This window comes from Pavona decussata, unplaced genomic scaffold, assembly GCF_977016875.1.
Source record: "Pavona decussata unplaced genomic scaffold, jaPavDecu1.1 SCAFFOLD_16, whole genome shotgun sequence".
Taxonomy (NCBI): domain Eukaryota; kingdom Metazoa; phylum Cnidaria; class Anthozoa; order Scleractinia; family Agariciidae; genus Pavona; species Pavona decussata.
The window spans coordinates 219,619-233,602 of NW_028145439.1; the positions used below are offsets into that span (position 1 = coordinate 219,619).

Below are 13,984 nucleotides of genomic sequence, written 5' to 3' on the forward strand. Positions count from 1 at the left end.
CAACTTTATTAAAAATAACACGAATATTCTCCATATATATCGGAGCTGATTTTCCAAAAGGTGGCTACAAGTTTTCAGCTCAAAGGTAGACAAAGTCTGCGCGCCATGGAGCTGAAAACAGCCAACAACTTCGACGTCTGCACTGGATTAAACTAGAGGGGGAGCCGCGTTAACTGGTATGACAGCACACTGGCCAGGGACTGGCCTTTTGGACCGATGACATTAGATCGGTCAGGGATGGGATGAATTGGCTGGTTATGTTGTCCCGACTGAATTGTTTCAGCTATTCTCCAGTCAAAGAGATTTCTTTTTGTGGTCTCTAAAGAACATGTCGGTTTCTTTTAGGGCGAAAGATCAATCTCAGGCAGCCTCTCATAGTCCATTGTATTCTGGGGTAGCTGAAGCAACAGTCCAGCCAGCGGTGGGTGTCAGGGGAGGGGTAACTGCTAGATGTGGCTCCTTTGAATTTGTGGCCTCCAGTTTGGAAAATCAGCTCAGAAAGCAAAGGGTTTTTTTTTTGCAGTGGCTACCCCTTGCTGCATCTGACTGCTTTCCCAGTTGATTGACGCCAGACAGAGGCCATTTGCATCAAGCCGGCTAATATCTGAGCTGAATTTCCAAAAGGTGGTTACAACTAAAAGTTTTCAGCTTACAGGTAGACGAAGTCTGTCTTTGAGCTGAAAACAGCCAACAACTTTTATGCCAGATATGGCGACAGAACCGGCCCAACTTTGTAGGCTTGACTTTATCATCACATTTAAGGCACATGAAAACATATCGAAAATTACACTTTCGATGGTCGATTAGCGAGAAATAGACTTATAAGCTTATGTGCCAGATCATAACTTGACTATCTGTTAAAACCTCCATTCGTCCACTGAACATTGCTCTGAGCATACTGTCCTGCTTCGAAAGAGTTCCAATGGTCGTGTAATGAAGGGAGCCTTCTACATTGACAGTCTGATAGTCATTGGATGCGTTGCGTCTCCAGACATCTTTTCGTTCTTCGGGCTTCTCGTTCAGGCTTCCGCTTCAAGGTGTGATAGCCTTTGAATTGACATATTTGATTGTCTTCGTTTAAAGGACCCTAGTCAGCCTCCGCCATTTTCGATGCCATCGAAATTATTGATACTGCATGGTGAAGCTAAATATTATTGCTTATAACTGTAAGTTGTGTTCCTGAAAGTATGTTTCATTATCTTTAGTAGTTTCACAGCGATTTCGTTCATTTCGACATGCTCCGAATAAAATATAATAGCCAAACTCTCGCATTTAAACAAAAACAAAGGTGTGGCTGACTAGGGCCCTTTAAATACGTTCCTAAAGGTTGCTTTCCAAAATAAGTAACTCTTCAGTACCAGGCTCTCGGCTACTCGTCCGTTACGATGTTTCATGTATGTTGCACCATAGTGTGAACTCATTAGTGTAAACTCATCAGTACATTGTGACGGTGCGACGCAGTCTTCGGTAAGTACCTTTTCATTTCAGTGCCCTTACCATGTCGTTTAGTGTAGTTTACACTAGCTTAAAGTAGAACTAATCTTTCCGTACCTGCGGCAAAAAGCCGTGAGAGACACATTAACGATACAATTGTAGCGTTGTGGAGAACAGTTGATCGAAGCTTAGGCGAAAGAAGCTCGTTGCATTGTGAAACATCGTTGTTTCGTTTTGGTAGATTATCTGTTCGGAGCACCTAAGCCATGTAACCACACAAGAAATTTGGATTAGATTGTAGTAAAAGCTTTGAGTATTGTGTAGAGAAATGTCACTTCAAACTTTCGAAACAAACAGTGGAAAGTTAATTCCTTAATTCCTTTTGTTGGGAGAGGAGAATATGTCGCTAACATTGTAGATATCGAGGTAGCTTGGCCAGCTGGCATCAGCTACAGTGACCGAACATATCACACTGTGTTAACTCACAAACTTATGCCTTTGGAAAGGCTATTAAGTTTGTGCTGTAGGTTCACTCCTTAAATTTGCGCTATCCGTGACCAGACTGACAATATGCAAAATATTCATGAATTGTAATGGTATATTAAATGCATTTTGCTATCGGCATATTCACAGTTATACGCGTGATTGAACTCTCGAGTTAGGGACCTCTTCCGGATTGAATTTACGTTTGAGAACTCAACTCGTTTCAAAAACGATATTTTTGACATGCAATTGAACGGTACGTACATTTAAAGTAACTGGAATGTAACCAATTGCCATAAATAGATTTACAGCTTTAAAAGATGCACGCACATATTGTTGAATACATTATATAGACTCCCATAATCTTCGCAGACGCAAAACTGCTTTAGTCGTGAATATAGAATTTCAGGAGTTGATACAAACTAGAGGCCAACTAAAAAAAATTAGTGTTTTGCATTGGGATGAGTTCCTAGTTTTGTTCCCTTAGAAACGATAAGTTTCAACAAGTCTTAAAATTGCAAAATGTGCTTTTGCCGCTTAAAGACGCGAGACGGAGACTAAAGGTTTTTCTTCTGAACGGTGAAATGCTCGTTTGCGAAAAACGTGTTGTACCAGACCCACCTTTTATTACCCTATGAAATCGATCCAATCGTCAGTTGATTTTCTTAGAAACGAAATACGTTCAAGCAATTATTTCACGTCTTCAAGGTAGTGTGCGGCCGACGGGAACGTACAAGAATATTTACTTTTCGCAGTGATTTTACTTAACTCTAGGAATCCGCGGCGGTTATGTGGGGGATTATCAACCGTTTGAATAACATAGTATCCTGTTTTTGTTGTTGTCATTAATGAATAACTTTGGAAAAGACAGGGACGCAAATTTTCCTGAAAAATATCGATCCACACGAGCTGTCAGTATCGCTTGAAATGCTGTTAGCGTAACATATTGGAAATGGGAAGATGCTTGTAATTCTAAGAATTGTTTTGTTTCATCGCGCAAACTAAAATAAGTACGTAAATTATGATCATCCGGGTGAGTGTAGTCCTGAGAAGAACTGTTTGTGGTGACTTTGACTGACGTTTCGACAACCTGAGCAGAAGTCATCTTCAGAGTCAAGTGAATTGTGGAACGTCAGTAGGTGGTATATACGTCTCTGGTTGTTAACCTGATTGGTCAACGAAGTCCAAATGTTATTGGTCGTTTGTCAGTAAGCCGTGATGTTATTGGCTGTGAAGACTGTAAAAAGTGATTGGTGTGTTTCGATCCGTCTTTTGTTCGTCAAAAAGTCCGTGGTTCTATTGTTAGTAAAATGTCTATTGTTTGTCTGTTTCGTTGTTGTTGTCAATAAGTCGTTTGTATGGTGCAGGTAGTTGTAGGCAACGGTTGAGTGGCGTTTGTTCTAAGTTAGTAACCCAGCTTTCCAGAGTGAGTCGTTGATAGTAATTTGTACAGTAGGTAATGTACTTGGCAGAGTCCCAGTCGATTCTGTGGTTCGTTTGTAAATGGTGCCCAGCAATGTGATTGTTGATATCACCATTTCTAGTTGCTCGTTTGTGTTCAGTCAGTCGTACGTTTAAATTTCTGCCGGTCTCACCAATATAAGTGGCCTGGCAGTCGCAGCATTTGATCTTGTAAACTGCTCCCTGTCTGCGGTTCGGTTCGTCTTTGTCCTTTACTTTCGTCAGTAGTTGTCGTAAAGTGGTTATAGGTCTGTGAGCTACACGGATATTGTAGGGTTGTAGAATCCGTGCGATAGTCTCAGAAGTGCCCCTTACGTAAGGTATAGTTACAGTAGTTACGGGAGTCGCGTCGTTGTTTGTGACGTTAGGTTCAGTGTTCTTGTAAGTGTTACGTCTAACAAAGTCCTTGTTATAGTTGTTCTTGTTGAAGACGTTGTCTAAGTAGTTGTTTTCGTCTGCGAGTCTGTCAGGTGAGTCACAAACAAGTTGTGCTCGCCTTGTTAAGGTCTGTACAGACCTTAACAAGGCGAGCACAACTGGGTTCAAACCATTTACAATCAAACTAAAATAAGATGTTTTTACAATGGGGATACTCATTTTAGTAACGAATTTTCGTTAATCATCGCCTAATGAATTTTCAAGATTAACTGTTCATGGTCTTAGAATGTGCAGTTCCAGAAAAAATCCATACCCCACCACCACAGAATTTTGGCTTTTAAGCCGCCCCCTCCACCCTAAGAATTTCCGATGACCTTCCATGGGATAGGTATGGAATTTTTTTTTTCTGGAACTGCACAATTGATGGGAATCAATATCCCACTCGTGACTTGATTTTTCTTAGTATACACACGGGCTTACTAAGAAAAATCAAGTCACTCGTGGGATACTTAACAACTATTCCACGAGCGCGCCTCGATTCGCCTAGATTCTCATATCCAACAAGCGCAAGTGGAATAATTTTTTATTAAAAACAATCAAGAAATATTGCTAGATGTCACTGATTTCGCTGTGCAAGAACAACCAGGAGACAATTTAATGGTCGCCATTTCTCGGCCATGGTAATATACCATGACCGGTAAGGCCCGGTTCATACGTCGAACTTTACATGAGCCGAACCTATTCATTTCGCATGTAAAGATCGACGTATAAATCAGTTAGGATCGACAGATTTGTATTTGGGTCGACCCGCCGTTCTATTCGACTGGCGCAGTCGAATAGAACAGCAAAAGTTCGACTTCGATTCAGTAGTCGAACTTTTACATGTGCCGAACCAAATGCATACGTTACGTATAAATTATATAAATTATATCTATCCCAGAGGTCTGCGCGTTCCATCGACTTGGCATGCGCAAAGGACTTCATTCTGAACAAGATGGCGGGAAAAGAGGAATGTGCTTGTTTTCTTGTTTCGAAACAACTAAATATACTTGTCTGAGATGCGAAAGATTAAAAAAAAAAAAAAAAAGAATCTATTGTTGATGTACACACGCACTTCAAACCGACAGAAACTTTCCAATACAGGCTATATCAAAGGCGAAGCCTCAAGACTTCTCAGCACAAACTTGTCAAAAACAACATTTGAAGAAAACATTACTCTATCCAAACAGAGATTACGCTACAGAGGTTACCTCGATAACCTTATAGATAAAACTCTCTCAGAAGTCAATGTCGGCACTACAAAACAAACAAAAAACGCGCAAAGACATTATTCCGTTTGTTACGGAATATCGCCCTTCTGTGCCTAACCTGAAACCATTCAGATGAGTAAATAGCACTTAAAAGAAAATCAGCCTCTGCTAAGAAGGATCTACAAAGTCCCTTCCCTACTTTCGTACAGAAAAGGGAGATCTTTGAAAGACGTACTCGTAAGAGCAATAGGAGCCGTGTTTGGCCTGTCTACATTATATTACCAAGCAAGCTCTTCCATGTCAGAATTCATTTTTCCCGCCTTTTTGTATCTTTTTGAGTAAAAAAACAGCCGCTGACCACGAAAATCTATTTCTCACCTTAGTTCTCACCTTAAGTTCGACTTCAGTTAGGTTCGACGTCTGAATCAACTGCCGAACTTAATTATTTGGGTCGATCTTAATAGGTATTAGGTGCAGCTCATGTAAAGTTCGACGTATGAACCGGGCCTTATACAATGATCCAGTTTTTAATAATTCACAATTTACCACTCGAAAGCATTGCATAACTAGTATGTATTGTCCGGGCTTGTCTTCTCCCATAACTTCGCAAGTATAAAAGCTATGACAATGAGACTTGAAAGAGAGAGAGTGCGTGTAAAGATGTTTCCTTTGAAGTGATGACGTCATATGACGTCATGACATCATGATTATCAGATGGCGGCCATGTTGGATTTCTGAATATCCCCAAAACTTCAGGAAAGCGCCGAAAACTCGAGCCATGCAAGGCAAGCTTAAGCTCACCAGCAAGGTTTTGTAGATTTGAATTGTTTCTTTACATGTTTTCGAAGCGTCCAATGACAGTGATATGGTTTCTTGACTCACAGTTTAATTAGCGTTGTGGTCCCCCCACCTCCCCCTTACCACGTTAAAGCGCGCTGATGCCATCTTCTATTGCTCCTGCGGCGATCCAGAATGCTTACCTGAAAGGAGAAAAATTTGGGCACGACAGACGGCAGCCACGCTATCGGGCGGAACCGGGACCACCTCAGTATTCATTTAGTCTCGACCCCCGTACCAAATATATATCGAGATTGCCGGAACTCAAACTTTAGGTACGAGTGTCGAATTTTAAGGGTGCCGTGCCCAGCAAATGTAAAGCTGAAGAGGCGGCAGTTTAATTCACTGCTTTCTTTTTTAATACTGTTTACAGCATCCTACTGACTTGTGCTATACATGTATTACGGAATATTTAACCAGGGTGCAGAAAAGAATGGGAGGTGAAACGGCCACTCGTCTTTTGAGCGACCTTTGATGCGGCGTTTGACTGTGTTGAGAACATCCAAAAAATATATATTGCAAAAAAACATGGCGCCTTGCCGCAAGTAGTATCTATTTTTACTTTCGAAGACGATCTAAGGTTTGAAAGACATCAAACTGTCCCACGAAAAGAAGGTGACCCCTTTTTATAATAAGGTATAATAGAAACTCTCATCTTTACAGATTTTATAGTAAAAATACGAAGTGAATTATTTTTGTGATAGAGTGACTTGAGAAAAATTCGACGTAAGCGAGAAAAATAACCAAAGTGATCGATATTGTTTACAATTCATTTCATCCTTTTTCTTTCCAGTGAGTAAGGGTGGGACGGTCATTTGCAAAGACATGTTGTCTCTTTCACCTTGTATAAGGACAGCATATACAGTCAACTCTCGCCTTGCCGACACTGACCCCGTTATTAAGGACAGGAGCTAAATCCCCGACCAAAACTACAAAGAGATGTGTGCAAGTAATTCCCGCTAAATACGGAAATTGTGGTCCCAAATTAACAGTTTTATTATTTTACTCTCATTACAACGGAAATCTGAATGACATTTTTATGTTCTTCTGTTTGTCATTTCGTCGACAAACAGAATAAGAATATATTAGGTCATTCCACGAAGTCCAGAAGTTATCCATTCCACTCTCCCTAGTACTTCCGCTGTACTGTATAGTTGCATTACTTTCGTGGTATTTTAGTTGCCGGGTTTTTCCACTTTGCGGATTTTCTTGACATACTTGCGCCTTCATGTAGACTCACAAGTTGATACCGTGTAACACGAAAATTTTGCGGGAGTTTTATTTTGCGGATTGGCGATTTTTTTGTGGTTAATGCGGGAACACATTTTTGTGGTTCAAAATATGTGAAATTTCTGCCGGGAACTAATTTTTGCAATTCTCTGTACAAGCAGCAGTATTAAGTGGAAGAAACCTTAATATTTTCAACTTTTATTGTACGGTATGTTGAGTCACAGTTCACCCTGCTTACATGTTAGAGACATATCACTGTAACTGACCTTACTGCAACAAAACAGTTTCATTAATACGGTTTAATAAAACAGACTAGATACAGACTACCGTATGTATCTAAGCTCTGGTTGATTTTTCCAATGGAAAATCATGTTAATGTTCTTGTTTAAGTCCAATTTATATCACTGCACCCCCATTTTCTCCTGAGGTCTACCTCCCTCATTTTTTTTTTTTTTTTTTTTTTTTTTTTTTTTTTTTTTTACTGCCAATTGCAACAACATTTATTTTCGCTCTTTGTGTTTTGAGCCTTATTTACTGGCTTGCTACATAGTTTCAGTTTTGTTTGAATTCTTCTTTGCATGGGATAGTTACTAGTACTTTTGTACTCTTAGCTGCTTCCATAACACATAAACATACTCCCTGTGGAAAATTGGATATTGTTACTGGAAAACAGGTGCTAGGAATCTCTCAACAAATCAGTACTGCATGGTGGTTTGCTATCTTACCGTGCTTAAGGACAACCATGGATAAGCCAAATTTAGAGTCAAAGAGGACGCATGACTCAACCTTTTCGTAATCACACGTTTGGCAGTCTGTAATTTTCAGATCACGATTTAGGAGATTCGATAACTAAAATGTTCACAAGTAGCTGACAGTCTGCGCACTGAAGTCCAATTGTTATCTAACGTAGCCTGATCTGTTCGAGTCCTACCCTTTTAGCCTCATACATCTACGTATAAAAACAACTGTCCATTCACTTCGTTTCCCGCATAGCCTGGCTAGTCTCAAATTAGTTTCTTTAAGAGTCTTCTCTCTAAAACATAGCAATATATTAGGCTTATCGGTACAAAACTGTTTTCAGGCACGACTTCAACTTTAGGCTAACAAATAAAGTATCCACTTCTGTTGTCTCTAAATCAAATGATGAAAAAATTTAAAAAATAAAATTTAAAAGGTGAATGAGCTAAGCTTGTCTTTAATGATTTCAGTCTGAAGTTTACGCCTTCTACTCCCACACATAGCATGAAAAGAATGTTCGACTTTTCCGTTTATATACATAGAGCTCCGCAATTTTAAGATGTTCGAATTAATTTGAAAAAAAAAAAATCAAAACCCTTTCTTTAGTACCTATAACCTCAAAATTCATATCGAAATGTTCGTTTTACGAGATGAAAGTGTAAAGTGTGTACCGCTCGGTATGCACTTGTGCCATTTACATCTCATTTACATCAACAGATTGATGAATACACAAGCATCCACCTTGTAATGCTTTAGGTACAAATCGAAACCCTTTGTTTAACATCTACAGCTTCAAAATCACATACAAATGTTCATCTTACAAGATGGAAGTGTAAATTTGGTACAGTTCGGTTGTACTTATCTAATTTTCTGCATCAACCGATTAAACTTCATTGGCCTCCGTGTTTTGAACTGATGAGCACTCGAGTACATTCGACCCATTCTCCCTCTTCACCAAAGCCAAGTGGCCGTCTCGCCACCCTTTTAACTTCTGACCCCTGATAAAACTAACATCGTTACTACCCTCTTTTAGAAAACATGATTACCACCCAACACCGGTTTGCCAGTATAAGGAAAATTTCCAGACTACTGTTTTCTTTCTCAGGTTTCTAGTTAAGACCACCATGAACAACAAAGACGAAATTATCTGGATTATCTGTATTGGTACACTAATTGCCAGTTTTCTTCTTAACACAAGTCGAGTTCTACAAGCTACTGAGTTGTGCCAGGAATGTTTGATTCTTCTAAACAACACAGCCCAGCGGCAAGATGTCGAATTACTCTACTCATGCATATACGCTGTGTTGTTTCGGGCGTATTACCTTCTTAACGATCACACAAGTGCAATAAACTGCGGTAGAAAACTTATAAACTATTTTTGCGGCCTTGGCTTAAGAGCCGAAGAAAGCAGAATAACCTTTCAACTGGCACACTTATATAAACGTCACAGCAAATATAAAGAAGCAAAAGGGCTTTATAAGAAAGCACTGAGCATCCTGATAGAAATAGGTGAGAGAGAAGGGAAAGCTGCATGTTATGGAAACCTGGGAAGTGTTTCTGAATGTCTTGGTAAATATGAAAAAGCTGAAGAATACCAAAGGAAAGCACTTGCAATAAGCAAAGGAATTGGCGACAGAGGAGGGGAAGCTGCATGTTATGGAAGCCTGGGAACTGTGTATCTTTCCCTCGGCGAATATGCAAAAGCTGAAGAATATCTAAACAGCGCACTTGTAATACAAAGACAACTTGGCAACCAAAAAGGAGAGGCCGCGTGTTACGGAAACCTGGGAAGTGTTTCTGAATGTCTTGGTAAATATGAAAAAGCTGAAGAATACCAAAGGAAAGCACTTGCAATAAGCAAAGGAATTGGCGACAGAGAAGGGGAAGCTGCATGTTATGGAAACCTGGCAACTGTGTATTTTTCCATCGGCGAATATGCAAAGGCTGAAGAATATCTAAACGACGCACTTGCAATACAAAGACAACTTGGCAACATAAAAGGAGAGGCCGCGTGTTATGGAAACCTGGGAAGTGTCTCTCAATATCTTGGTGAATATGGAAAAGCTGAAGAATATCAACGGAAAGCACTTGCAATAAGAAAAGAAATTGGCGACAGAGAAGGGGAAGCTGCATGTTATGGAAACCTGGGAACTGTGTATTATTCTCGTCGTGAAAATGCAAAGGCTGAAGAGTATCTAAACAACGCACTTGCAATACAAAGACAACTTGGCAACAAAGAAGGAGAGGCCACGTGTTATGGAAACCTTGGAAGGGTCTCTAAATCTCTTGGTGAATACGGAAAAGCTGAAGAATACCAAAGGAAAGCACTTGCAATAAGAAAAGAAATTGGCAACAGAAGAGGGGAAGCTACCTGTTATGGAAACCTGGGAACTGTGTATCATTCCCGCGGTGAAAATGCAAAGGCTAAAGAGTATCTAAACAACGCACTTGCAATACAAAGACAACTTGGCAATAAAGAAGGAGAGGCCACGTGTTATGGAAACCTCGGATGTGTCTTTACATCTCTTGGTGAATATGGAAAAGCTGAAGAATACCAGAAAAAAGCACTTACGGTAAGAAAAGAAATTGGCGACAGAGAAGGGGAAGCTACATGTTATAGTAATCTAGGAACGGTGTATCTTTCCCGTGGTGAATATGCAAAGGCTGAAGAATATCTAAACAACGCACTTGCAATACGAAGACAACTTGGCAACAAAGAAGGAGAAGCCGCATGTTATGGAAAACTGGGAACTGTCTATCATTTTCTTGGTGAATATGGAAAAGCTGAAGAATACCTGAGGAAAGCACTTGCAATAACAAAAGAAATTGGTGACAGAGAAAGGGAAGCTTCATGTTATGTAAACCTGGCCACTGTGTATCTTTCCCTCGGCGAATATGCAAAGGCTGAAGAGTATCTAAACAACGCACTTGCAATACAAAGACAACATGGCAACAAAAGTGGAGAGGCCGCGTGTTATGGAAACCTGGGATGGGTCTCTGAATATCTTGGTGAATTTGGAGAAGCCGAGGAATACCAAAGGAAAGCACTTGCAATAACAAAAAAAATTGGCGACAGAGAAGGGAAAGCTACATGCTATGGAAACCTGGGAACTTTGTTTCGTTGTCTTGGTAAACATCCTGAGGCTAAACAATATCATGAGAAGGCAGTTGCCATAAGCAGAGAGATCAGTAATATAAGTGCTGAGGCTACGTGGCGCCTTCAACTTGCGTACGACATTATTTCAGAAGGAAATGTGGATTCACAACATGAAATATTTTCGAATCTCTTTGAAAGCGTTAACAAGTGCGAGAAAATGCGAAGTTTCCTCGGACGGAATGACCAATTTAAGATATCGCTTATAGACGATCGCAGTTACTCCTATCATTTACTCAGCACACAGCTTTGCGCTAGTGGAAATGTAAAAGATGCTGTTTGTGTTCTAGAACTTGCACGAGCCAGAGCTCTGGCGGACTTAATATCAGTTCAGCATCAACAAATATCAGTTAATCCGCCGTCCTGGGCTGGTATTGAAAGGATCGTGAAGAAAGAAAGTAACTGCAGTTGTCTATACATTTCATATCTTGATCAATTTATGTGTTTGTGGGTCCTTAAAGGAAACAAACCAATACGTTTTCGTAAAATAGACGTTAACAAATGCTTTGTTCACAAGGGATTGGAGAGAAATGCTGATCAGGTTTTTAGTGAGGAAAGCTTTAGAAGGTTTAATGTTCTTTCTGAAGTGCAGTGCGAAGATCGATCACTGTCATTTACGAAAGCCAGCGACTCAACACGTGAACCATCTGAGGAAGAAAGTTTGGCACTTTTCCATCCAGTAGAGGAGGAAGAAGAGGAAAGCCTGCAGCCCCTACCCACCCTAGCCGAGCGATACAAAATGATCATCGCTCCTGTGGCTGACTTTCTCGATCAACCTGAAATTGTTATTGTCCCTGATCGCATCTTGTACAAAGTTCCATTTGCAGCCTTGATGGATGAAAGAGGAAATTACTTATCAGAGTCTTTCAGGATCCGCATTGTTCCTTCTTTGACGACTCTCGGGCTCATTCAGGACAGTCCAGCAGATTATCACAGTCAGACCGGAGCACTGATAGTGGGCGATCCGGACGTTAGGGACGTGTATTACAAGGGATGCTTTGGGAATCTTTCCCGTTTGCCATCTGCCAAACAGGAAGCGGAGATGATCGGAAAACTGATCGGAGCTGAGCCTTTGTTAGGGAAGCGAGCAACTAAGGAAGCGGTTCTTCAGAACATACACTCTGTAAGTCTGATTCATTTTGCTGCTCATGGTGATGCCGAAAGAGGAGAAATTGCTCTTGCCCCTGAAAGCTCAATTAAGCCGCGGACCGCGACCGAGAAAGACTACCTGTTGACAATGGCTGACATTTCACGAGTTCAACTGCGTGCAAAACTTGTAGTACTCAGCTGCTGTCACAGCGCACGAGGACTCGTTAAAGCGGAGGGAGTTGTTGGAATCGCTCGAGCTTTCTTAGGTTCCGGTGCACGCTCAGTGTTGGTGGCCCTGTGGGCCATACCAGACGAAGCAACAAAGAAACTGATGAGTCGTTTCTATGAGCACCTTGTTCGTGGGGAAAGTGCTAGTGAATCTCTTCACCAGGCCATGAAGTGGATGAGAAATAATGGCTATCGTGATATGAGAGACTGGGCGCCATTCATGCTGATTGGAGATAACGTGACGTTTGATTTCCGAAAGTAAAGGTTATAGTTTTACTATTGGGTTACATTATTAGGGGTGCTGAATGAATTATTCACTTTAATCCAACAAATGTTTGTTATTTATTGTCATTTATTCCAACAACTGAATTGGTTAACAAAAAAGATACGTTCAGTAGACATTCTTTATTATCCTTTTTAAAGTTGTGATAAAACCATTTTGTGTTTTATAATGCGTGTGGAAGACCCAGGAAATAGTCCAGTTGTCGACTTCCCTGATCACGTGATTGTATATTAGTCTGTTGTAAGGCTTTCAGCTGGGTTCTGTTTCGATGTATACCGAGACGAATTAGTATTGATTTGCATCAACCTGAAATTCGACTAATGGACATGTTCATAAAGTTTTTGCTATTGTTATCAGTCCAACTATTCGTTTAGGAAACAAACCGATTATGTTTATCATTTGCAGGTGACTTCTCTTGACTAAAGAATACCTTACAAGTTGAAACTTGGCAAGAGGACATCTGAACATTCAGTTAACCAAAGATAACACTCAATCACTTAAACTGAAGGCAATAACTATCAGACTCTTTTTACTTAGAATTTAACTTTATTGTCTGGTTTGAAGTTATCTAAGCTACTCAGCAAGCAGCTTTATCTCGGCCAGCATGAAATAGATAACGATCTCTTTAGATTCAAGAACAGACTATTTTACAATCACGTGATGAGTTTAGTGCTGTTACGAAATTCTCGTGGAAGGGGAGCCTTCTATAATAAACCGAAATGGGTAATCGTCCTACCCTTTAGGGGGTCTAAAATGGGGTTCCAATTTGGTACTTTCAGCACTTAGAGTTCTCAAACTTTTCACAGTCAAAGTTATTGTTTTTCTATCTTAGAAGGTGTAAATAAGGTAGAGACATTGGTTTTTCAAACTTACACAAATGAATGTGATGTGAAGTATATGAAATGATTCATATGTTTGTTAATCGTCAATCATGCAAAAGCAAAAGAGATGCTAATATCCCTACGTTTTGCTGCTCCTTTTCATATTTCTAACAGTTCGTCGTGTGTTGATTCAAAACGTCGATGAAGATTAAGTTTGTACGTATCGAGTACATTGCAGTTTTCATTTTCCAAAGAGGAATAATTAGTTTAGATCTTCAGTGTTAATTATTAGTGGATGGGTTATTTTTACTGATAAAACTTACTGTAGCTAACAGAAGTAGTTTGATACGGGTTTATTTCATAACAGTATTTGTCAATTTTACGGCTGCCAGAAAACCAGCTTACTATGAATTTGCTGAATGAGGTAGATTCTCATGTGCTGCTTATCAAAGTTAAGGTATAGTAGGTAAATAAAAGTTAATTATTGATTGATTGATTAACTGACTGGCTGTCTTTAATACACTTGAAAATACAGAATACGGAAGCCGGGGATGGGGGAAAGGGATAACTCCTTCAGAGCACCGGTCCCCGCCCTTGA

General features: G+C 40.2%; 1 protein-coding gene across 1 annotated transcript; it reads left to right on the forward strand.

Annotated features, from left to right (window-relative positions):
- The first annotated feature begins 1,443 nt into the window (after positions 1-1,443).
- Positions 1,444-13,876, forward strand: LOC146487142 (uncharacterized). Its single transcript, XM_085085912.1, has 2 exons — positions 1,444-1,467; positions 8,917-13,876. The coding sequence occupies exon 2, from the start codon at positions 8,936-8,938 to the stop codon at positions 12,542-12,544; it is 3,609 nt and encodes a 1,202-aa protein (XP_084942038.1). The 5' UTR covers positions 1,444-1,467; positions 8,917-8,935; the 3' UTR covers positions 12,545-13,876.
- Positions 13,877-13,984: the final 108 nt, after the last annotated feature.